General features: G+C 40.1%; 1 protein-coding gene across 7 annotated transcripts in view; it reads left to right on the forward strand.

Annotated features, from left to right (window-relative positions):
- THSD4 (thrombospondin type 1 domain containing 4) overlaps positions 1-27557 on the forward strand; it is a 527908-nt gene that overhangs the window by 489104 nt on the left and 11247 nt on the right. For all 7 annotated transcript variants that reach the window (XM_069982054.1, XM_069982070.1, XM_069982063.1 and 4 more), the window contains 4 exons: positions 380-509; positions 8887-9091; positions 12776-12949; positions 14618-14791. In XM_069982054.1, coding sequence (XP_069838155.1) covers positions 380-509; positions 8887-9091; positions 12776-12949; positions 14618-14791 — 683 coding nt within the window. The remainder of the gene's footprint in view (positions 1-379; positions 510-8886; positions 9092-12775; positions 12950-14617; positions 14792-27557) is intronic.

Here is a 27557-nt window from a genome sequence, read left to right on the forward strand (position 1 = left end):
AGTATTCACCCAAAAGTTCGAATAATCCAGGATTAGTGCAGGCTTACGTCTGGTCAGTACCAGGTAAATATACTTGCACAATTTTTGCGACTTTTTGTCTGACTTTTTTTGCGACTTTTTACTTAGATACATTTACTATGGCAGTGCTACATGTTAATAAATCAGTCCCAAGATATTGGAACAAAATACACACCAATCCCCATTAGAACAGTTGCACACATTAGACTCCTTAGTAAATGTCCCTCTTAGTCTCAAAAAGTTTAGCTAATACCATATATGGCAATGCTGCAAAAGGAACACACACTATATGTTTCTAATGTAAGGACCAGGACATGAGATAGAAATGAATGAATAACCATGCCTCTGTGTTATCTTCTAGGTTCACGGTACCCCATCTTTCGCTGTGTAAATAGGATCACTCTTGAAGAGGTGTCAGATGCCTCCTGTGACTTAACAACAAAACCCAGTTCTGAAGAAGAGCCATGTAATCACTTTCCTTGTCCTGCATTGTAAGTTTTTCACGACTACAGTAACAAAAGTGTCTAACTTAAGCAACACAGGAAAATATAATATATTTTTCATAATACAATGAACATTGTACTTTTTATTGCATTTAAAAAATAATGTATGTAGCGTGTCACATGGAACATGACTTACATTCTTGTTACCTTTTGTTTATACTGTAGAATTGTGGGAGATATATATATATATATATATATATAGAGAGAGAGAACAAACTAAAGGGGTGGCGGGGTGGCGCAGACACATTGGTAAATCTGGGTCAATATATTTATTTTTTAGTAGACACTGACATACTTGGACTGACATTACGCGGTAGGAATCTTTTTTCCCTCACCAGGGTAATTATGTTCTCTATAGGATGCTTCTCTAGGATTGTCCAGCTAAAGCTTAGAAACAAAGGCAACACTGAAAAAAATATCTCAGTAAACTTAGGAAGCATACAAGGAAAAAAAATAATAACTAGATCAATTTATAATGATCCCAGCATAGAGAAGGGTGAATACTTCTAAGGGCATAGCATACTGTTTTATCCTTCTGTTTACAGCATACTACTGCATTATTAATGCACAGTAAGACACTCATAAAATGTATATTCTACCAGCAGTCTTATTATTATTATTATTATTATTATCATCATCAAGAGACTGTAAGTATTTCTATAGTACATTAATTCAACATGAATTTTGCTCAGACTCCTTTGTTTTAAAGCGACTCTGTACCCACAATCTAACCCCCTTAAACCACTTGTACCTTCAGATAGATGCTTTTAATCTAAGATCTGTCCTGCGGTCTGTTCGGCAGGTGATGCAGTTATTGTCCTAAAAAAATACTTTTAGGCTGGGTTCACACACTGTATACTTCAGGCAGTATTTGGTCCTCATGTCAGGTCCTCATAGCAACCAAAACCAGGAGTGGATTGAAAACACAGAAAGGCTCTGTTCACACAATGTTGAAATTGAGTGGATGGACGTCATATAACGGTAAATAACTGCCATTATTTCAATATAACAGCCGTTGTTTTAAAATAACAGCAAAAATTTGCCATTAAATGACGGCCATCCACTCAATTACAACATTATGTGAACAGAGCCTTTCTGTGTTTTCAATCCACTCCTGGTTTTGGTTGCTATACAGCCTCACAAATACAGCCTCAAATATACATAGTGTGAACCCAGCCTTAAACTTGAAGCCCTGAGCCAAACAGCAGTATCTGTGCCATAACTTTGCACCACCCCTCCGTCCCTCCTCCCCACCCTCCTCATCATTAGGAATGCTCCAGGCAGATTGCCTCCTATTCCTCACCTGTGGCAGCCCGGCATATGAGCTGGATCGTTAAGGACCTGTGCAATGTTCAGCATGGAGAAAATGTTTCAGTGGCATTCCTAATGATGAAGAGGGTGGGGAGGAGGGACAGAGAGGTTGTGCAAAGTTAGGGCATAGATACTCCTGTTTGGCACGGGCTTTAAGTTTAAAAGTATTTTTTTAGGACAATAGCTGCATCACCTGCCGAACGGACCCCAGGACAGATCTTGGATTAAAAGCAGCTATCCGAAGGTACAAGTGGTTTGGGGGGGTCAGATTGTGGGTACAGAGTCGCTTTAAGAAAAAAAGGTTAAAGTGACACTGTCACCCCCTTTTGTGCATTCTGACATCTCTACACAGGTGGAAAGGGTAAATTTAGCGTTTTTCATACCTTATTTTATATCGTACGTCATGGTGCTTGTTCAAGTAAAAAGTGGGCGGGGCCTCGCGGTATTAGCTCCACTTAGCCCCGCCCACATCGCCACCGTTGGCCCCACCCCCTCATCGGCCATTGGAACAGGCTGGCCTAAAGGTCTAGGCCCCACCCCCTCTATGTTGGCCCACCAATGGCCGCCCACTTAACACAATCTGCAGTTTATAAAAGATCACTTTTTACTTGAACAAGCACCATGATGTATAATATAAAATAAGGTGTGAAAACTGCTAAATTTACCCTTTACACCTGTGATGTCAGAATGCACAAAGGGGGTGACAGTGTCACTTTAAGAACTTTTCGGTCAAACATAGGGTAATTACCATTTTACAGTTCTTGTTAGTTATTTTTTCTTATATATATATATATATTTATATATATATATATATATATATATATATATCATAAAAATGAAAGTCTGTCTGTCTTTCTGTCTGTCTGTCCCGTATAGACTTCCAAACGCCTAAACCGTTTGACCCCAAATTTGGCACACAGATACACACTGCAAACACAGGTGATATAATTAGCTGCATGTCTCCAGCAGTAAACAGCAGTTGGGAGCCTTAGCAACCAATAGGATTACTGCTTTCATTTTCACAGGGAGCTGGAATCTGAATGGTTGCTGGGGCAGCTGCCTCACAACATCCACAAAAATAACTGGTAGACCCCCTACTCCATCTATACAGTACATGTATACAGGAACCCCTACTCCATATATACAGTACATGTACTGTATACAGGACCCCCTACTCCATCTATACAGTACATGTATACAGGACCCCCTACTCCATCTATACAGTACATGTATACAGGACCCCCTACTCCATATATACAGTACATGTATACAGGACCTTCTACTCAATCTATACAGTACATGTATACAGGGCCCCCTACTCCATCTATACAGTACAGGTATACAGGACCCCCTACTCCACCTATACAGTACATGTATACAGGACGCCCTACTCCATCTATACAGGACCCCCTACTCCATCTATACAGTACATGTATACAGGACGCCCTACTCCATCTATACAGTACATGTATACAGGAACCCCTACTCCATCTATACAGTACATGTATACAGGACCCCCTACTCCATCTATACAGTACATGTATACAGGACCCCCTACTCCATCTATACAGTACATGCATACAGGACCCCCTACTCCATCTATACAGTACATGTATACAGGACGCCCTACTCCATCTATACAGTACATGTATACAGGACCCCCTACTCCATCTATACAGTACATGTATGCAGGACCCCCTACTCCATCTATACAGTACATATACAGGGCCCCCTACTCCATCTATACAGTACATGTATACAGGACGCCCTACTCCATCTATACAGTACATGTATACAGGAACCCCTACTCCATCTATACAGTACATGTATACAGGACCCCCTACTCCATCTATACAGTACTTGTATACAGGACAGTATTACCAGCTGCTGTTGCTATAAGCACTAAAACTCAAGGTGCCCATTCCTCACTCACCAATTAGCATCAGAATTGGTAGGTAATAGCCCCACATGTCACATTTAAGCCAAACCAAGCCTGACCAATACCGCCATACTGTAACTGGATAACACTGTCATACCACACCTGACCAATACCGCCATACTGTGACTGGATAACACTGCCACACCAGACCTGACCAATACCGCCATACTGTGACTGGATAACACTGCCATACTAGACCTGACCAATACCGCCATACTGTGACTGGATAACACTGTCATACCAGACCTGACCAATACCGCCAGACTGTGACTGGGTAACACTGTCATAACACACCTGACCAATACCGCCATACTGTGACTGGAAAAAACTGCTATACCAGACCTGACCAATACCGCCATACTGCAACTGGATAACACCTCCACACCAGGCCTGACCAATACCACCATACTGTGACTGGATAACACTGTCATACCACACCTGACCAATACCGCCATACCAGACCTGTTCAATACCGCCATACTGTGACTGGATAACACTGCCATACCAGACCTGACCAATACCGCCATACTGTGACTGGGTAACACTGCCATACCAGACCTGACCAATACCGCTATACTGTGACTGTATAACACCACCATACCAGAACTGACCAATACCGCCACACTGTGACTGGAGAACACCACCACACCAGACCTGACCAATACCGCCATACTGTGACTGGATAACACCGCCATACCAGACCTGACCAATACCGACACACTGTGACTGAATAACACTGCCATACCAGGCCTGACCAATACCGCCTGTGATTATTGATAACACTAGTGATGAGCGCATACTGTTCGATCGAATAGATATTCGATCGAATAGTGAGATATTCGAATATTCGATATGCGTACAAATATCCCGCGAATATTCGATACATATTCGATAAGCGGTCAAATTCCCCAGCTTCCGGTTTCATCCTCCAAATGGTCAAATAGATGTTTTTCACTAATCGAATACTTTTTCCCATAGACTTTAATGGGATCGAATATTCGATCGAATATTAGAATATTTGCGGGATATTCGTACGAATATCGAATATTCGAATATCTCACTATTGGCTCATCACTAGATAACACCACTATACCAGACCTGACCAATACCGCCATACCCCTCTCGAAAAGACACCAGATTTTCTGGCAATTCTGAACAGGAGGGTACTGCCCCTCTGCAAGGTGCTACACTACGCACCAGACCATGGGTGCCGAATGGTAAATACGACCCTGCAGGTATACAGGACACTACAGGTATACAGGACCCCAAAACTATACACTACAGGCATACAGGAACTCCACCAACTATATTCTACAGGTATATAGGACCCCAAACTATACATTACAGGTATACAGGACCTCAAAACTATACACTACAGGTATACAGGACCTCCACCAACTCTATACTACAGGTATAAAGCACCTTCACCAACTCTATACTACAGGTATACAGGACCCCCAAACTTTACACTACAGGTATACAGGACCTCCACCAACTATATACTACAGGTATAAAGGACCCCAAATTTTACACTACAGGTATACAGGACACCAAAACTATACTATACAGGTGTATATATATATATATATATATATATATTATAATAAATCATTAAACAAGATCTGCTCTTAGAGTGAGGTTTTATGTGAGGGCCCCATCTATAACTTCCAAAGACCCGATGTTGGTTTGTTATGCTGTTGTAATTCTACAATTTATTATTGAATATACAACATTATTTGTACTTCAAAGTTAATCTGGAGCAAAAACAAAAGTGCACTATGCAATACACACAAAATAAGAAACACTGTATCAACAGAAATAGAGGTACCCTATCTTGGTGGAAGGAGTCCTAAAATAGGTCAGTCACCAAGAAGCATTAAGAGCAGGAAAAGTACATGGAAGCCTTTATTTGATTGATTTGAAAGGGTTATCTGGCTAGGTAAAATATATGTTAAATCATCCCTCATCCAGGAGACTACCAATTCATTCCATTCATGTCTTTACCTCATCTGTCTCCTCCTTTCAGTTTTGAGCTGCTGCTTTCTGCTGGAGACATAGAAATCTGTATCTGAGCTGATCAGTCCAACTCTGCTCTGAGACAGCTTATGTAAACAACTCCCTAGTAAGCTGTTTCCTCTCTCTATTCAGCAGGAAGGGTTAGTCATTGTAAGGTCACAAGTAACTTGACCTCAGATTACTTTCCCAGCTTCACACAGTGTATAAACAGCCACCAGGGATGTTGTCTAGATGTTGTCAAGTGAAAACATTTTTTTTATTCAAATAAAAACACCCCCACACCCCTCATTGACCATTTTATTGTACAGTAAAGTCCGCCGGTCATCGACATAATCCTCTGCATGCCGGTATCTGAAGAACAAAAAGAAAAAACAAACAGCAAGTAAGGGGTTAAATCCCAGCTCTCCCAGGGTCCTGTAAGGTTAACCCTTACAGGATGGTGGGAAAGCTGGGTGACCTCCAGCATGGGCATGGGAGTTACAGTCTGACTCCCAGGGATTTAACCCCCTGGGAACCAGACTGTTCTAGCACTGCACCTGCACCAGCAAGGAAGAGGGTTAAGTGCCCCTCCCTTGCTGGGGCAGATGCAGTGCGATCTGCATGGGGTGGTGGGGGAGGGAGGTGATGGCTGGGGCTTACCTGCTGCTTTGTCCATAGTTGCTAGCTGTCCCGATGTCCCTTATTGTCACGGGGCGGGGCTTACCGGACATACTGGGACTGCTACCAACTATGGACAAAGCAGCAGGCAAGCCCCAGCCATCACCCCCCTCACCCCCCACCCCTTGGAGATCGCACTGCATCTGCCCCAGCAAGGGAGAGAACACTTAACCCCCTTCCTTGCTGGTGCAGGTGCAGTGGCAGAACAGTCTGGTTCCCAGGAGGTTCAGTCCCTGGGAGCCAGACTGTAACACCCATGCCTATGCTGGAGGTCACCCAGCTCTCCCAGGATCCTGTTAGGGTTAACCTTACAGGATGGTGGGAAAGCTGGGTAACCTCCAGCATAGGCTTGGGAGTTACAGTCTGGCTCCCAAGGATTTAAGCCCCTGGGAGCCAGACTGTAACTTCTGTGCAGGGGATTTTAAATTTCCCGCTGAGAAGCAGACCGCTTTCTGCTTCTCGGTGGGAAACCCGTAGGGCAGGGAATCCCCACTTAATTAAGGGATTCCCTGCTCCTGTACTGTAAGGAGGGGTGCGCTATGCACCCCTCCTTACTGTACAGCCACAGAGGGTTAGTAGTGATGCGACTGCATCACTTCTTAACCCTTTAAACCCCATGGACCGGGTGCACTGCACCTGACCCATGCATCAATGTAGCTCCATTAAATAGTTAATATTTAATTAATAAAGCAGATATTCGTTCTAAGAAAGCTATTATTGTTGTACAATACCATAATTAAAACAAATCAATGCTTTTTCAATTAAATATACTGTAAATAAATAAACACACATATATATATATATATATATATATATACACACATTTATATATTTAATTTTTTATTAACAGTATATTTAATTGCAAAAGCATGGATTCCTTTTAATTATGCTATTGAACAACGAAAATGGTTTTTTTTAGAACGAAAATTTGTTTTATTAATTAAATATTAACTATTAAAGGGTGCGGCAATTTTTTTTCCCCATTATTTTTGCACTTTGTTTATATTACACTTTTTTCATTGTAATAGCAACTGCAACTAAACGAAACTATACCCTCTCACACTCCCACTATTGTAGCTGCAATTATTCAGCCGTTATTGCAAGGTTCGTTTTAGGTTTGGTTCGGACGAAGCCGAACTTCAGGAAAGTTCGCCGGATCGAGCCGAACCGAACTTTTCAAAAGTCCTCTCATCCCTAATCGCTACCTAGAGTATCAAGAGTCTCTGCACCAACATTGTGGCCATAACAATAGCAACAAAAAAAAATAGCATAAAAAAATGCATAGAAATATATACATAACTTTACATAATTTAAATAGGATCAATGAGATGGGAATAACACTGAATAATTCTATGTACGCTGTCTATTTTAGTGCTGATGTTAATGAGTGCTGTGCATTGTTAAGCAGAGCAGATTTGATAAATAATGTATAAGACTTTTTGCCATTTTTAATATCCTACTATGCTTTTTAATTTGCTGAGATCGTACTTAACAACTTCTTCCAAGCTGCTGAGTCACTGACTAAAGTCTTCATAAATATAGGAATATTTTTTTCAGATTATCTGGTAACTAGCCATGTGTTAAATAATTGGTGCAGGATGTGAGAAACATACAATAATAAAAAGAATTTGACAAAAACTCATCTACATTCTTTTGGTGGAATTAATGTCTAATGCATAAAAAAATTAAAAGAATTTTAATTTTCGAAGAAACTTTACTAATTAAAAATATCCTTATTTGGTTCAACAGGCACTATGGAGGTCCATGTGTCTCCATTGTTACAGGCTACAGACATATGTAGTTCTCTACCCACACTGACACACTGGGAGAAAAAAAATCTATGTGTTGTACTGTAGGTGCTTATGTTTATCATTTATTTGAGACACACACTCTTTTTTTCTTACACATTATTTTTTTATTTGTCCCCCAGCAGCAGGCTGGCACCCACATATACTTACCAATGATAATTGGTGTCCCGTGGCATGGCTTCATTGCGGTCTAGCAGCACTGTTCAAGTCCCATTGGCGCCCATGTGTCCTTTCCACTGAGTGGCCTGAAGCTGAGGAGAACAGAAGTCTGGGTCTCCAATGCATCTCTGTGAGGGCGCTCTCATAGAGATTCATTTGAGACTCCAACTTCCGGCCTTCAATAGCCCTGGAGAAATACGACGGGTCAGAAGAGCTCTGACCTCACCACATGTGAGATTCGAACACTGCTGTAGATCCGGAATGAAGCCACACCGTTCCTTATTGGTAAGTATATGCACCATCCTGCTGCTGGGGGACAAATAAAAAATAAGCATAATGTCTATGACAAATAGTAAATGTGGTGTGTTTCACCTTATTTTGCTTCAATTTTGACAACGTTCTCCTCCATTCGAATAAGCCCATCAGTTTCCCAATCAGAATTTCAACTATATTACCATTTCTGTTCTTTGTTTAGCTGGGACATAGGCGAGTGGTCTGAGTGCAGTAAGACCTGTGGTCTGGGAATGCAGCACCGGCAGATCTTATGCAGGCATATCTATGCTAACCGCACCCATACAGTGCAGCCACACCGCTGTCAGAACCTGGAGAAGCCAGAGACAACAAGCAGCTGCCAACTGAAGATCTGCAGTGAATGGCAAATCAGAGCAGACTGGACACCTGTAAGTCCCAGATGTAAGGGGAAGAATAAGAGCACAATGCCATGTTTCATACTTTTTTTTTTTTTACATGGTACAAGTCCAGTATATGTTTGTACAATATTCACTGTGCATGTCCAGCCCACGCACCAGGAAATACTTAAAGGGAAAGTAACAGCAGGTACCTGTAGTGTTAATGCCTCTGATTCCAGCGTTGTTATTCTTATCTTTCTGTGTGGCTCTGTTTTTGAGTATTTTTCTCCAAAGGAATTATAAAGTGAGCCTGTTGGGTGTACTGGGGGCGTTCCCCCTACTCATGCATATTCAGGATGCAAGTGGTCTCATCTCCCTGCTCGCTGGGTGCTGCTCCTTTATATGTGTGAGATCTCATCCGAGCAGGGAGATGGAACCTCTTATGCATCCTGAATATGCATAAGCAGTAGGGGACTAAGACAGGCAGTTATATCTGTGCACTTAGAGGGCAGGGAATGGTCTAATTTCCGTAATTTCTTTGGAGTAAAATACTTAAAAATGGTGATACACCACCTGCTGTTAGTTTCCCTTTAATGCTTTACTATATAAGGCTATGTTCACACAACCTAAGTTTAGTATTAATCTCGGCCGTTGTTGCCGATTTGTGACAATGGCCATGATGAATACTAAACTCACATTGTACTGCAGGTAGAGGGAATCCCGGTCTGAGTGTATAGCAGCCGCACAGAACACGTCAGTCCACATAGTGGAGCGTGCAGCTACAGCCGCACGCTCAATTGTGTGCAGTGGTGAATTGCGATGCAGGCACACACTGATGCGCCCGCATTTGGATTCACCAGAAAGTAAGATTATCTGGCTGGTACTGCTGTACCACCCGGGATGATCTTCTGTAACACTGGCCGTTCTGTGACCCGGCCAGGTCACAGAACGGCTGATGTTATACATAGTGTGAACCTGGCCTAACTCTGTATAGAACAGTGTAGTCTACTACATTATTATGTATTGTACCTGATTCTGCAACTGCCAAAAAGACAGTGGAGCCTTATGGATCCTTTAGATGCTTGTACTGGAGCTTTCCTAACACATGCTCCAAACATGCTTCACAGACTTGAAGTGAATACTTTCCATCATCTTAGCCTTTAGAGATGAGTGAACCGGGTTCGAGTCGATCCGAACCCGAACGTTTGGCATTTGATTAGCTGGGGCTGCTGAACTTGGATAAAGCTCTAAGGTTGTCTGGAAAACATGGATACAGTCAATGACTATATCCATGATTTCCACATAGCCTTAGGGCTTTATCCAAGTTCAGCAGCCACCACTAATCAAATGCTGAAAGTTCGGGTTCGGATCGACTCGAGCATGCTCGAGGTTCGCTCATCTCTAATAGCCTTTTATTTTTTGAGATTTGCTGGAGACAAAGTAAACAAGTCATTTTTCACAAAGTTTACTTTAATCCTTGCTCTACTTTATGCCTTTGCATTTACATACAGATGAATCTGTGCCCTTAATAAATAGAATATTTCTTGACTTGGAGATGTCAGAATTATTTTACGTTGCAGACATTCCCCCGCTTTTATAGAGTCCCACTCTTTTCCTCTCTTCATGAATATGACTAGGGGTTGTCTCTAGCTGCTTGTCACTAACAATATATGTTTTCTCCTACCCTGTGCAAAGAAGAAAAATATCCTGAAATGAGTTGCTATGCAGGCTCTGAAAACGTCCGAGGCTGCTTCCTTTATGATGGTTTTTTGTGTGTGTTTTTTTTTTCCTCACATCGCCTTCACACACATTGTTTTATATCTAAAATGGCATGTGTTCTTAGCAATTTGTCAAGTAACAACCTATAATTTTAGCCGTGTTTATTGTATACAAACCTAATGTGTGCCAATTGTCGGTCTTGCAGTTTGTCTATGGAGTTCACTAATTTACATTGCGTTGACAGCTCCGATATAGAAAAGATGAGACATCACTTTAGCTCTGAGTATGCAGATGCATTCAAAGAAAAGTAATTCCTTTAAGTTTGCAGTGTTTCCATAAGTTGGCTTTGAAATGCAATATTGCCTCTGACATTTCAAAACAATCTGCCTATCATCATTGTAGTTAACCTTAGCTGTTCCTTTGGAATCCACCCTCTGCATATGTATGCGCCATGTTAATAATATGAAGTGATAGTCTCTCAATCCATAGATTGCGAGATGGTGGCAGTCACTTTATTTACCCCTGTGACTACTTTCCTTGATGTCTGTGGTTGGGAAATAAACACATGCACATATACTGATGCCTATACTGTATCTTCTCATAAATTGGATGCATTCAGTTGCCTTTCAGTGTCTGTGTAGAATTTGGTGCAGCCACTAACAGCTGGGAAAGCTGTCCAATGGACATGGAAATGTTTGTGTAGCCCCTTACAGGGGCATAAGAGGGCCTTCATCTGAATAGCTGAGATAATATATAAAGGCTCTTTTACATGGACCCATTATAGGTTAGCAGGAACACTCATTTCTGCTACATTGGCCCTTGTAAAGGAGCAGTGCAAGCTTGATGAAAGCAGTTTTGCCTGCTAAAACGTTGCTATACTGTTTGATAGTGGACTTTGAATAAATACCACTTGGGACCATATTTGGGACTCTCTGGTTATGTTGTGACTTGTACTCTACATGTATTAGTTTTCTTAAAGCGTGCCATCATTTTTAGACAAATTTTGTCATATTTTTCAGTATACAATGCTGCACCTTAAAGGGGAACTATCAGACAAATCCAGCCTGCTGATAGCCCCCTGTGGCGCCCTGAATGCTGAGGTGGAAGGTATGTGTCTTACCTTCCTCCTCAGCATCTTGTGTGCTAAAGGAGGCTATCAGCAGGATAGATTAGTCTAACCTGCTGATAGTTCCCATTTAAGTCAAAACCCTTTTTGCAGGAGCTGTGCCCCCTTTTCTGACCCCAAGGAAAAGCATCTTTATAATGCAAAATACATTTGGATAACAGTCCTATATGTCACTTTTTGGGTGGAATTTGGATGCAGAAACATTATTACATCTGGCCCAGTGTGATAATGAAATCCAACCCTGAATGCACAGCATGGACTAGCAGCAAAAATATACAAATAACTAAGAAATTTCTGCAGCATATCTGCCTGCACACATGACTCTTGTGCCCAGTCTAGTTAATCAAGAGCTTATTAATAGGCCATTGGAAATACATATGTCTTGCCTCCGACATTAAGCCAAACGTGTCCTGTAGCTATAAACCACTTGGCCTCATGCTTAAGCCCAGAGAAAGATCTTTAGCTGTAAACATTCTCTTTCTGCCTAGGGAAGACATTATGTTTATAAGCACAGATTAGAATTACCGTATTTTAACCACATTCTGGTTATTTAATATTATGGTCGCTCTTTAGTCTTTTGCCATACAGTTATATTTCAGTATCAAATAAATTGAATAAGGGTCATTATTGGCAATTCCTTTAATCAAATTACAATGTTCTTTTGCATTTCTGTGAATTGTATATTTCTCATATAATGCTTGAAGTAAATCTGTTCTGTTTGAGCAATTTGTCTTGGTTCATACCTAATAATCAGTTTTTATAGCTGTTACAAATATCTGTCCTGTTCATTCTCTGCTATCATTTCATCAGGACATAACCAAGCTAAAAGTAAGATTGCTGACATTGCTTCTGGATATAATAATTGCAATCTTTGCCTCCATTTTATACAGTGTTCCGTGCCATGTGGTGTTGGGCAGAAGACGCGTGATGTAAAATGCGTCAGCAACATAGGCGATGTGGTTGATGATGAAGAATGCAATATGAAACTGCGGCCAAATGACATTGAGAACTGTGATATGGGACCATGTGCCAAGAGTTGGTTCCTTACGGAGTGGAGTGACAGGGTAAGACATAATTTCCCAGTCTCTTATGAGTGGATAATGTTTTTTACACTACATACTGATTGGCTGTCTAGTAGCACCCTTTCTACAGTACAGTGTGATACTACATGTTTTGTACTGCTCTTTGTATGTGCCAGGGCAGATTGCTCCTTTGGGCACCAGATAGGAGTGTCTTCATTTTATTTTTCTTGGACCCTACATGAACCCTACAGGAGCAAAAAAATGCTCTTGTCCTCTACATAGAAAGTAATTTAAAGCTTCTTGTAGATGCTAAGGACTGTTATATGGAAGGACTTTATCTATATTAGTTATCTGCTTATTTTTCTTTAAATACAATTTTTTTTTACTCATGTTTGGGGGCTTCAGAACCAGTTTTCCATAGTGTTTCTTTTTTCAAAATTCAATGTTTTCAACATACATTGGTTTATCCCAGAACCAATTATTATTGTAATTTGAGGGAGCACTGTACTTTTATGAAGAGACAATTTATTTAGACTTTACTTAAAATGCAAAATTGGTATGTATAGCAGTGAAGACTTCTGAAACAGATATCTTTAGAACTAACAGTTTACAGGGTTCTGGTGACAGTATTGTGTGATTTTGGTGCAGACGTTTGTAGAACAGTCAATGCTGTTGATGCACTAGTATGGAAGTCACATGGGAATCTCCCAAAAAGTGCAAGCACAGTAGATCCTGGATTTTCTGCTGCCTGAGGCAAAAAATAGCACCTCTTCCATTAAAAATCATAAATAAGTAATGTATGTGTGCAGAAAATCTGCAGTATGATACACTATTACCATACAGTACTGTTTACTTCTATATAATATTCACACATATACCAAATGATTACTGCATTTTCAGTCCTGACTGACTTGCATTCCACATCTGTCTCCAGCCACCATTTGCTGGTCAATGGAGCTAGTGGTGTGTAGTAAAAGAAATCCTAGACAGCATGATTTAGTCCATGGAACATGCCACCCCACAGGGACTCGTGTCTATTGTCAGTCTGCCGCCTGAGGCGAGATGTTTATCTTACCTCTTGGCAGATTGGAAGTAGTATTTATTCCCCCAGTGATAGAGGACAATATTAGAAAAGTTTCAGAACATAAACATAATGTAATGCTCTTTTGTGTAGGCATGCCATTTAACTCTATTGGCAGGAATTCCATGTATTCATGACCTCTAAGGTCTAAGCCAAATTTAATTTTTCTACAGTACCTTCAGTGCATTGTGACTACAGCTATATACATGGTTTATAGACCTAGATGGAAATACTACATAGCACACTGTTAGGGTACCCACAGTTGCAATGCAGTGCTTTTGCCAATGGGCAATTACATTGTGTTACATTGTCCTCTGTGAACAATGATTGCTATTGTAAATAAAAAGTCAACAAAATATTTGTCTTTGTTCCACTGAAAGAATTTACAACTGATTTTCATTCTCTAGAGTTTACCACATGATGTATTATTCACATCCAGGCCAGCACTGCTTTTATAGTGGCAGATATGAAGTGCAAATAATCCATCCTTCAGTTACATTTTACATGCACACTGTGGCCATACAACACTCCGAATGACTTCTTTAGTCTACCTCATCTGTATTAAAGTCAGCTGCTCTCCATAATCAAATACTGGTGGTCAGAATAATTGCTTCTATTCTCTGTTCCAGTGCTCAGCAGAATGCGGGGAAGGAGTGCGGACACGGTCAGTGGTTTGCATGTCCAATCACATTAGCAGTTTACCATTAGAAGGATGTGGAAATAATAAACCACCAGAAACTACAACATGTGATAACGGTCCTTGTGAAGGCAAGGTGGAGTGGTTTACTGGAGCCTGGAGTCAGGTAAATCTCTTTACTACTCACGGCTGACTTCCTGAATGGTTGCATATAAAGAATGGACCTATATAACTGCCTAAATGTTTATACTTTCAAGTTAAAAGCACCACTCAATTCTCTGTACACATATTAAAATACAAATTTCACATTTATTATGGGGTTCTTTCTTGCAGAAAAATAATATAGTATTACCTGATTAATAGGAAAGACTAAATTCAGTTCATATAAAATTATAGATGTTTACTAGGTTACAGACTATATTTATAGAATGGAGGGCATGGTAGCACAGTACTTGGACTGTACTTGGTATTTTGAACTTACCGTTTCATCAAGATGTGTAATAAAAAAAAAATGCATATTAGTTATTGTAAATTCTGCTGATAAGCAGCAGATCTATGTATAACATGTGAATGCTCAGCCATGTCTTTTAAACTTTTCTCTCCATAGAGCTATTCAACACTAGAGATGAACAAATTTGAAGTTATAAAAAAGCAAATCGCTTTATTATCTTGGAAAATTGCTCATCACCCTGCTGCCTGATTTACTGCCACTCCATGCCACTTCCCTGGGTGCCTGGAAAAGCTGGATCCAGTTCTGGGAAAATTCTCCCAGTTTCCTAGGACTGGATACAGCTTTTCCCAGCACCCAGGGAGGAGCAGCACGGAGCAGCAGTGAGGTAAGAGGCAGCAGGCTGATAAGGAGATTTCCGAGATAACAAAGTGATTTGCTTTATTATTACTGTAATTCGATCATCTCTACTTAACACCATTATGCTGGTAGTAGCATCTTATTGTGTTTGTATGGCTAGTTGGATTTTAAAATTTACCATAAAGAAGATTGAGTTTTTATGTGTAACTGCAGTCCTGCAACATTTGCCAAAGCCTACATTGAGAAGTCTAGCTGCTTCCCTCTGTTGTCATTTGGATATAAGTAAAGCCCTTTGACTGCTAGGCTGCTTATACAGTGGGAGAAACAAACATTTAATACACTGCTAATTTTGCCAGTTTTCCCACCTACAAAGAATGGAAAAGTGTGCAATTTTCTTCGTAGGAACTTCTCAACTTCCAGAAAATCACATGGTTTAGTGGCATTTTATTACATGAAATAAGTATTTGATACAATAGCAAAAATAGAACTTGAAGGGGTAGTTCAGGAAAAAAAAAGGGGGGGGGGTGATTTGCTCCTGCTCTGGACAGTTCCTGACATTGACAAAGGTGGCAGCATGTGTCAGACTAAAAAGAAATAATACACCACATACATCAGCTGATAAGTACTGGAAGACTGGGGATTTTTAATAGAAGGAAATTATAAATTTCTGGCACCATTTATTTACTTTTTTTTTCTGAACTACCCCTTTAATATTTTGTACAGAAACCTTTGTTTGCAGTTAGAGAGGCCAGACATTTTATGTAGTTCTGGACAAAGTTTGCACACACTGCAACAGAGATTTCGTCCCACTCCTCCATACAGATCTTCTCCAGGTCCGGAGAGGTCACTGGGCAACATTGAGCTCCCTCCAAATTTTTTTTATTGGCTTCAGGTCTACAGACTGGCTTGGCCACTCCACGACAGAATTCTTGCTGGTTGGTAGGTGATCAGATACTTATTTCATGCAATATAACACAAATTCATTATTTCAAAATCATAAAATGTGATTTTCTTGACGTTTTAGTCATTAAAGCACCAGACAGAGGTAGAGAACAGGACAGGACAGTTAAGTCTTAGACACTGCAACCCACCTTCTATCCCTACCTACTTGCCTCAACGGCCCTAAACGGCCACGGACAACCACGGTGACGGTCCCTGTCCTACACCCAGTGATACACAAAACAAAGACAGACAAAACAAACACAATAAAGAAGAGTCTTCGGTCTGGGTCGCCAATGGCGGTCAGCGTGGTACAAAACGTAAGGCAGAAGGAGAGTTGGGGACCGGCAAGGAGGTCAGGGCAGGCAGCAGACAAAGCAGGTAGAAAGATCAAGCAATGGGTCAGGCAACAGAAGTAATAGAACCAGGAGAAGTGCTTAGCTGAGTAACACTCAATAGCTAGCAGGGAAATGAGGAGTCTGCTGCTATTTACCTTGGATCAGGGACTGGGTCCGGCAGCTGATTGGATAAGCCCTGATCTCAGCACCCAGCTCAGCTGGACGGTCCTTCAGAAGGAGTAACCCCCACACTGCCAGAGTGTAACAGGCAATGCGAGTGTGGCTGGGAAACTAAGACGGCATTTAGACAGATGACTGCAAACAAAAAACAACCAGAGGCTCAGCACTTCCTCGGTTGCCTAGCACGGACCAAGTAGCGCGAAGTCACATTCCTATTTTTTTTTTTAAATATATTCTGTCTATCACAGGTGAAGTGTACATACAATGTATAAATCAAGGTTGGCAGGACAGTTAGAAGCCTCCAGGGACTGTCCAATTGATTTTTGGCTCAGGCAACATGGAAGTAATTATAGGCTCCCATTAATGCACTTTCTTTTGGTGTGCTTTAGCCACCAACTATTTCAATTCTAACATAATTGAATAATTTTAGAAACAGTTTTAAAAATTAAAGTACGCCACCGAGAACTATTATATTGCTAATATAAAAGCAAAATATCTTCTTAAAGCGACTCTGTACCCACAATATGACCCCCCCCCCCCCAAAACCACTTGTACCTTTGGATTTGTTCTGTAGTACGTTCAGCAGGTGATGCAGTTATTGTCCTAAAAAACAACTTTTAAACTGGCAACCCCATGCCCTTTGGCCGTGGCCTAGATTGTGTATGCACTAGGCTGGCACACCCTCTCTGTCCCTCCTCCCCACCCTCTGCACCATTTTTCCTGTTCATCTGCAATGAAAACTACACAGGTGCCTTAAGGATCCAGCCCATGTGCCGTCCTCTCACAGCTGATGAACAGGAGACAATCTGCCTGGAGCATTCCTAAAGATGAGGAGGGCGGGGAGGAGGGACAGAGAGGTTGTGCCAGCCTAATGCATACACAATGTAAGCCATGGCCAAAGGGCACGTGCTGCCAGTTTAAAAGTAGTTTTTTAGGACAATAACTGCATCACCTGCCGAACGGACCCCAGGACAGATCTTTGATTAAAAGCAGCTATCTGAAGGTACAAGCGTTTTTTTGTTTTTTTTAGGGGGGAGGGGGGGTGTCAGATTGTGGGTACAGAGTCACTTTAATAGTAAACTGAATCTGTTACATGACATATCAACCTATTTGTTAGCGAGCAAGTCTGTAAGGGGGGGAAGTGTTAGTAATATTGTAACAATAAGAATATAAAACATCTTGTATAACTTACTGCTTTCCCTTACAGTTTACTATTCGAATCTGTAGTGTTTATTGAGGCAAAGGGGTACACAAGATTAGTTATTAGTTTGGGCTTTGTTATATTTAGGCTGGTTGGGAGAACACAGGTTCCCGGTAGGAGATCCAAGGGGCCCATATAGTTAGAAATTTATGTCCCATGTTTGACTCCCAGTGAGAAATTTCCTCTAGTCTAAATATTTGATCCACTTTCAGGATCCAAGTGTCTAAAGTAGGGACTTTAAAAAAAAAACAAAAGTAAAGTATAGTTTTATTTTTCTGTATGGTAAGGTTGATACAAAATAACACAGGATCTATGTTAAACAAATACTGCTTTTAATCTTTGACTATTGTAAACTACACATTTTTAGCTGTACAGTTGTACAGTTTAATGTTGTCTTCTTTATTGGGAAAATTATTCTGTTCAAAGCTAATATTTATTTTTATTTGCAGCCATTTTGAGTCGTTACATTTTTTTTTATCCATTCACATACTTGTGTTTATTTTCATACTAAGACTAGTTATCCAAGAAACTAACTACAATACAAACCAATGTAAAGAATTATAAAGGCCTTTTCCTTTTAAGGTGTTGAATAGAGTCAACTGTTTTACACAATATTCTTCAAATCTGTCAGGGAGCAGGGAGTTTTACAAGTCTTTATTTAGAACATTAAGAAAATAGTGTTACATTGTTAAGTAGCAGTAATGCAAAAGAAAATATATTACCTTACAGAATCCCAAGCCAAACTCTGCTGTGTCTTTGTCTTTATAAGGAGCAAAACAAAAAAAGAAACCTTTAGCATTCACTTATTTTGCTTAGGGTACTCTGAGTATTTAGGTGACACTTGAAGAATACGCAATTTGGCTATGTCTCAGCTTCCCTAAGGCGCCCCTGTTAAGATAAATTTGCATCCTTGTTTCTACTTCAAGGTTTCTTTTTATTCCTGTATAAAATATGCTGCTTCCAGTGGTAGAAGTGCATTAAGCAAAGAATCAGAGTCATGAAAGGTACACTATGTCTTCTTGGTAGGACTGTGGCTTGACCTCAGCAAATGCAGTTCTTAAAGCCAACATTCCATTGAGTTGGCTCAAAAGTGCCTGCTAATGAAGACTTTCATTACTATATCCATCTGGCACAAAAATGAGAAAGCTTGCAAAATGTTATACTGATCTATTCTATTGTGTCTTTGGGCCAGAGCTCTCCATAGGTCATACATGCTTTCATTCTTGCACAGCCTAATGTTTCACTCAGCTGAACAAAATAACAGTAGCGGGAGGCTCTTGTATGCTTGTAGCATTCAAACATTTTGTCCGTATACTTGGATTCTAATCTAAGCATGTTCTAAAGTCAAAAACTACCTTCTTATACTAAGTAAATGAAAACTTGTTAATAACATTTCGCTTTCAACTTGAAATAGTATTTAAGAAGTTAGGGCTTTATGACTAAGGATGAATATTGGCCAAACAAGTTTATATCACATCGTGTAATAGGACCAACTACCAGAAAATGCTCTTTTATCAACTGATCACATAATTTTTACAGGTCAAAAAATGCTTATTAGTCAGCTGCACCTTAATAATAGGAAATGGGTGGCTGACGAATGAGGAACCAGAAGGCCACATGAGCAATTGTGGTGAATGATAATGGGGCCATGTAACAGGCCTGTTAAGCACACATCAACTCAACTAATGGCTCTACACATTCAATTGGCAATCCTATATAAGGCCCAAGTAGTGCGGTCTATACGCACCCAAAACTGTCCAACATAAAAACCAAAAGAAAAAAACTATGAATGCAAGACCAATATATATATAAATACTTTATTTTTTATTGTTGTTAGAATATCAAAATATCAAAAAGAAATTATTTCAGTTAAAAATACAAAACAGGGGGGCTAGAGCTAATACAAATCCCCAAACAAAACGGTGGATTGACTAGGTTCTTATACATAAAATATGGTATCAAAAAAATAGATAACAGTAGAAAAAGGGGGGAACCTATATACACACATATATACTGGGCACTGGGTTGGTACTACATACAATACATAAGTATAACTCACAGTGAGTACACAAAAAGAAATATCATCCATATATAGTAAATATTACCCATACATGTCCTTAGTATACAAGTCCACCTCACCATGCACCCGACGCGCGTTTCGCGTGTTGCTTTATCGAGGGTGATGTCCCAAGTACTGAGCCCAAACCTTATAAACCCCATGTAGCCAATCAAGCACATGCCCATCATGTGTATCATATAAAACAATCAGTAATGCCGGAAAAACCGGAAATGATGTCACTCGGTCACATGGTCTTGTTTCGTCACATGATGGGCAAATGTTCACATATCTAGGTTATTCCTTTATATAAATTCATTACACCCCCGTCTAATTCCCCCCTTCCCCATCATATTGCTATCCTATTCCTCTCGTTTGCAAATAACACTTAATACCTAAGTTGCTGCATCCATGGACCGCATCGTAAGACCGGAAATGACGCGCGACACGTGACCGCGTCACATGACCGCGTCATTCACGGAAACCCGGCGCCGGAACTGCCACTCAACGAGCGTCATCCGGAGCAAGGTTGTATGTGAGGCCATGTGACATCCCGCCGGTCACCTGACCAGCCCGGAGTCACATGACCGCACACAATGTAAACATGGCCCTATAACGAATGGACATTACTCATTTGCAGTCTTGATGTTACATCTTATGTGCAATACAGAAACAAAGACAACATATATACCCACAATAAAGCCCTATAGTGAAAAATAAAGGGAAAGAATAAATAATAGACGCAGTAGTGTTATATCTACATATGTGAAGTGGTTAAAGTGACAGTGTCCAGAGAAAGGTGCAACTCGTGCTAAAATGTGAACATAAGTGCCAAGCCGTGCCGTGCCTAAGAGAGTGCCAAACCATACTTACCTAATCGATTACAAAAATAAGAGACAAAATAAATAAATATAATAAAAATACACATACAATTTAATTATATTAATAGGGGCAAAATAAATACATGTGAGAATAGAGATACATATACAGTTAAAGATACATATACAATTAATTACATGTCTAATAAAGTGCATCATATAAATACTATAAATAATGTAATATATATAACCATATAAATAGATAAGATACACATGAAAATATATATATATATATATTGAATAGGAAGGTATATATGCATTAAACCTTCCTATTCAATATATATATATATATATATATATATATATATATTTTCATGTGTATCTTATCTATTTATATGGTTATATATATTACATTATTTATAGTATTTATATGATGCACTTTATTAGACATGTAATTAATTGTATATGTATCTTTAACTGTATATGTATCTCTATTCTCACATGTATTTATTTTGCCCCTATTAATATAATTAAATTGTATGTGTATTTTTATTATATTTATTTATTTTGTCTCTTATTTTTGTAATCGATTAGGTAAGTATGGTTTGGCACTCTCTTAGGCACGGCACGGCTTGGCACTTATGTTCACATTTTAGCACGAGTTGCACCTTTCTCTGGACACTGTCACTTTAACCACTTCACATATGTAGATATAACACTACTGCGTCCATTATTTATTCTTTCCCTTTATTTTTCACTATAGAGCTTTATTGTGGGTATATATGTTGTCTTTGTTTCTGTATTGCACATAAGATGTAACATCAAGACTGCAAATGAGTAATGTCCATTCGTTATAGGGCCATGTTTACATTGTGTGCGGTCATGTGACTCCGGGCTGGTCAGGTGACCGGCGGGATGTCACATGGCCTCACATACAACCTTGCTCCGGATGACGCTCGTTGAGTGGCAGTTCTGGCGCCGGGTTTCCGTGAATGACGCGGTCATGTGACGCGGTCACGTGTCGCGCGTCATTTCCGGTCTTACGATGCGGTCCATGGATGCAGCAACTTAGGTATTAAGTGTTATTTGCAAACGAGAGGAATAGGATAGCAATATGATGGGGAAGGGGGGAATTAGACGGGGGTGTAATGAATTTATATAAAGGAATAACCTAGATATGTGAACATTTGCCCATCATGTGACGAAACAAGACCATGTGACCGAGTGACATCATTTCCGGTTTTTCCGGCATTACTGATTGTTTTATATGATACACATGATGGGCATGTGCTTGATTGGCTACATGGGGTTTATAAGGTTTGGGCTCAGTACTTGGGACATCACCCTCGATAAAGCAACACGCGAAACGCGCGTCGGGTGCATGGTGAGGTGGACTTGTATACTAAGGACACGTATGGGTAATATTTACTATATATGGATGATATTTCTTTTTGTGTACTCACTGTGAGTTATACTTATGTATTGTATGTAGTACCAACCCAGTGCCCAGTATATATGTGTGTATATAGGTTCCCCCCTTTTTCTACTGTTATCTATTTTTTTGATACCATATTTTATGTAGAAGAACCTAGTCAATCCACCGTTTTGTTTGGGGATTTGTATTAGCTCTAGCCCCCCTGTTTTGTATTTTTAACTGAAATAATTTCTTTTTGATATTTTGATATTCTAACAACAATAAAAAATAAAGTATTTATATATATATTGGTCTTGCATTCATAGTTTTTTTCTTTTGGTTTTTACATTCAATTGGCAGTCAACAATTTCCCCTGACACATGGACGTTTGGCACAGCTGAAAGTTTATGTTTCCTTTATGGGGAGGGATAATGTAAGCTTCAGTCTTACAGCTCTGGTGGCGGTGTATCTCTCCCAAAATAAAAAAAAATCCAATTCGACAGACCAACATGCATCTTAGACAGTCTGAACTCACAAAAGATGTATAGACATCTTTATTGTCATTGGTAGGCTTTCCTTTACTAGCTACAAAGCTTACTTCACCAGTGTAGCCCTGGCCGAGGTAAAATGGCTTGTATATTTAGTGTTAATGATGGGATCTGACCCTGTTCTTAGAGATTAACCCCTAGCCGCACCATGCAGTTATAATACCTCATGGTAAAAGGTTAGTTTCAGCACGATGATGTATTATAACTGCGCAGCTTCAGATGCTTGCTGTTTACACAAACAGTGACCGGGAGCCGCAACTAAACTGTCAGCTGATAGCTGACAGTCTAGTGTAACTGCCACTGGACCCCCAAAAGAGTTCCAGCATCGGCAATTGCTGGCATTGGTGGATCGGTAACGGTAATTGGTGTGGTAAAAAATACATAGGATTACATTGGAATCTCTGCAACTTTTCACTCTTACTTTGCAGCTATTCCTGTGAAATGCCCAAAGGGTTAAAAAAAACTGTGTGACTGTAGATTTGAATACTTGAAAGGGTGAAGATTTCAAAATGGGGTAAATTATGGGGGTTTCTAGTGTACAGGCCTCCAAAATATACTTCAAAACTGAACTGGTGCCTAAAGAATTTCTCAGTTTGAAATTTTCATGAAAAATTTGAAAATTGCTACTAAACATTAACGGCCTCTATCATCCTAAACAAGTAAAAGCATGTTCACCAAATGCTGTTATTATAAAGTAGACATGTTCTAGATATGAATTAATAAATAATTTATGTAGTATTACTATTTTCCTTATTGGCAGAGACTTTCAAATGTAGAGAAATGCAATTTTTTCAAATTTTCACAACATTTTGGAGTTTTTTCACAAAAAAATTCTAAAGTTATAAACCCAAATTTACCACTAACATAAAGTAGAATATGTCTTGAAAAAAACAATCTTAATTACAAGGATTGGTTAAAGCATTCCAAAGTTATTGATGCTTAAAGTGACACATGTCATATTTGAAAAATTTGGCTGTGTCATAAACGCCAAAACTGGCTGTGTCCCCTATGGGTTAAAAGATTTGGGAAAGTTGTTCTCATAAATCTCATAACTCATTGGTGCTTAATCTACGTTCTCTACATAGTGCTGTATTATGACCATTTGCACAGAGTCTATTCCTGAGGTGTGCTCACAGTTATTCACAGCACAAGTTACTTTAACCCCTTCATGACCGAGCCCACTGATGCACGGATGTCAAATTATTCCAATGTTTTTCCCCGCCTTCTAAGAGCCATGGTGCTTTTATTTTTCCACCTACAGGGCTGGTTGGGGTGTCATTTTTTGCGCCATTATGTCTTGTTTTTAATAATATTATATTGGTGTAAAATCAAATTTTTGATCGCTTTCTATTAATTTTTTTTCTGATAATTTAAAAAGAAATCAGCAATCCTGGTGGTTTTTTTTTTGTTTACGCCATTCACCATGCGAGAACAATAACGTGATATTTTAATAGATTGGACAATTCTGCATGCTACGATATAAAATGTTTATTGTTTTAATTTTTTTAAATATTTTTAATTTTTTGAATGGGCAAGGGGGTATTTTAAACATTTATTTGGGGGTTTATAAGGTGCTTTTTAATACTTAAAAAGTTTATTAGACTTTAAAAAAAACAACAACAACGTATTAACTTTAAAACATAGCATGGCATAGATCAGTGTTGTCGTCAATCTATGCATACAGTCTGCCTGAGAGCAGACTCAATGCATAGATGGCCGATCTGACAAGACTAAGGTAAGTGGCTTACCCCCGTCCGTCAGTACAAGCGATCAGTCAGTGACATGGGCTTGTTGTGTCACTCACTATCTTAAATGTCTTGATCACTATAGATCACAGCATTTAACCCCTAGACGACCCTGGGAGTACCCGTACATCAAGTGGTCGCATAGGAGACTTCAGAGCATTCTGAACTGCCGCGGTTCCAGGTGTCGCTTGTAGCTCGGGACCGCGGCTATTAGTGAGCACGGTCCGATCGCCTTGCCCGCTAATTAAGTCTTCAGATGCAGCTGTCAAAGTTGACAGCTGCATCTGAAGACTTCATTGCAGCCGTTCCCTGGTGTCTAGTGGTTTGGATCACCCCTCCGCGACATAGTCACTGAGGGGCGATCCTTATATCTGGCATCGGCCGGGGACTGCTCCGTAATGGCGCTGATCCTGGCTCAGCACTCAATTGCTTTCAGCTGCAGCAGCCGAAATCAATTCAGTGCTTATCTCATTGATCTATGCAGTATAACTATACTACATAGATCTCAATGAGAGATCAGTGTGCATATACTAGAAGTCTCCAAGGGGGGCTTCTATTATAAGTTAAAAAAAAGTGTTATTATAAATAAATCACCCCCCTTTTCCCATGTTAATAAATAAATAAATAAACATGTTTGGTATCGCCGCATGCATAATCGCCCGGACTATTAATTTATTGCATTCCCGTTCTCACACGGTAAACGCCGTAAGTGCAAAAAAAATCCCAAAGTGCAAAATTGTGCATTTTTGGTCGCATCAAATCCAGAAAAATTGTAATCGATCAAAAAAGTGATCAAAAACGCATATGTGCAATCAAGGTACTGATAGAAAGAACACATCATAGCGCAAAAAATGACACCTCACACAGCCCCATAGACCAAAGGATAAAAGCGATATAAGCATAGGAATAGAACGATTTTAATGAACATATACAGTGGTACCTCGGTTTAAGAGTAACTTGGTTTAAGAGCATTTTGGTTTAAGAGCTCACAGTTTTTCAAAATTGTGACTTGGTTTAAGAGCTCCCTGTACTGGGTGGGAGCGCGAGTGGAGGAGGGGCATGGTCTGGATAGCGGGGCCTACAGCACTGTACTCTGACCCATCATATCATCAAATCATAGCAGATCCACTTCAGGCTGGGGCTTGCATCAGGGGCAGGACTGTGGAGGTAATCTCTTCATAGCTGTGATCCCTCTCTCCCTGGACACAGAGTGCTGAATGCATGTGCCCACATCTTCCCTGCTCATTCCTTCCTGCTCCCTGCAGTCTCTGTCAGTCCTTGTGTTTCCCATCCTCTATATTACTGTACAGTAACTTATAATATCACATATTCTGCTTTTTCTGAATGTTTGTTTCTTTAGTTTTACATGTTATTCAGAATAATAAGTTATTATTTTTTGGGTGTGGAACCAATTGTCTGCTTTTCTATGATTTCTTATGGGAAAATGTGCTTTGGTTTAAGAGTGGATTTGCATTACAAGCACGGTCCTGGAACGAATTATGCTCGTAATCCAAGGCACCACTGTATTTGTTATCAATGGTTTGAATTTTTTACATCACATAAAATAAAAGTTGTACATGTTATATATCGTTGTAATCATAACGACTTGAGGAACATATATAACAAGTCAGTTTTACCCCAGGGCGAAAGGCGTAAAAACAAATACACCCCAAATAAAAAAAATTTGATTTTTTTTTTTTTTTATAAATTTAACCACACATTGAATTTTTTCCTGGTTTTGCAGTGTACTTTGTAAATTCAGCCTGTCATTGCAAAGTACAATTAGTGGTGCAAGAAATAAGGACCTTTTAAGCACAAGGAGGAAAAAAAACGGGGTGCAAAAATGCAAATTGGCCCGATCCTTTTAGGGTTAAGGGGTCAATGACATGCAGCTGTGGAATTGCAGCTGCCTTTCATTATCCTTGGCTCCTGGGACACTGATGTGTGCGGGACCGCTCTCACTGCAGTGGTCCCCCACACATCAAACCCCACTGACAGTCAAGAACATACATACACGCTCCTGCTGCAAGGGGTATGTGCAGCAGGAACGTACACTCACCGGCCACTTTATTAGGTACACCATGCTAGTAACGAGTTGGACCCCCTTTTGCCTTCAGAACTGCCTCAATTCTTCGCGGCATAGATTCAACAAGGTGCTGGAAGCATTCCTCAGAGATTTTGGTTCATAGTGACATAATGGCATCACACAATTGCCGCAGATTTGTCGGCTGCACATCCATGATGCGAATCTCCCATTCCACCACATCCCAAAGATGCTCTATTGGATTGAGATCTGGTGACTGTGGAGGCCATTTGAGTAAAGTGAACTCGTTGTCATGATCAAGAAACCAGTCTGAGATGATTCTAGCTTTATGACATGGCGCATTATCCTGCTGAAAGTATGTTGGGTACATTGTGGTCATAAAGGGATGGACATGGTCAGCAACAATACTCAGGTAGGCTGTGGCGTTGCAACGATGCTCAATTGGTACCAAGGGGCCCAAAGAGTGCCAAGAAAATATTCCCCACACCATGACACCACCACCACTAGCCTGAACCGTTGATACAAAGCAGGATGGATCCATGCTTTCATGTTGTTGACGCCAAATTCTGACCCTACCATCCGAATGTCGCAGCAGAAATCGAGACTCATCAGACCAGGCAACGTTTTTCCAATCTTCTACTGTCCAATTTCGATGAGCTTGTGCAAATTATAGCCTCAGTTTCCTGTTCTTAGCTGAAAGGAGTGGCACCCGTTGTGGTCTTCTGCTGCTGTAGCCCATCTGCCTCAAAGTTCGACATACTGTGTGTTCAGAGATGCTCTTCTGCCTACCTTGGTTGTAACGGTTGGCTATTTGAGTCACTGTTGCCTTTCTATCAGCTCG

Source organism: Dendropsophus ebraccatus, chromosome 1 (genome assembly GCF_027789765.1).
Source record: "Dendropsophus ebraccatus isolate aDenEbr1 chromosome 1, aDenEbr1.pat, whole genome shotgun sequence".
Lineage (NCBI taxonomy): Eukaryota > Metazoa > Chordata > Amphibia > Anura > Hylidae > Dendropsophus > Dendropsophus ebraccatus.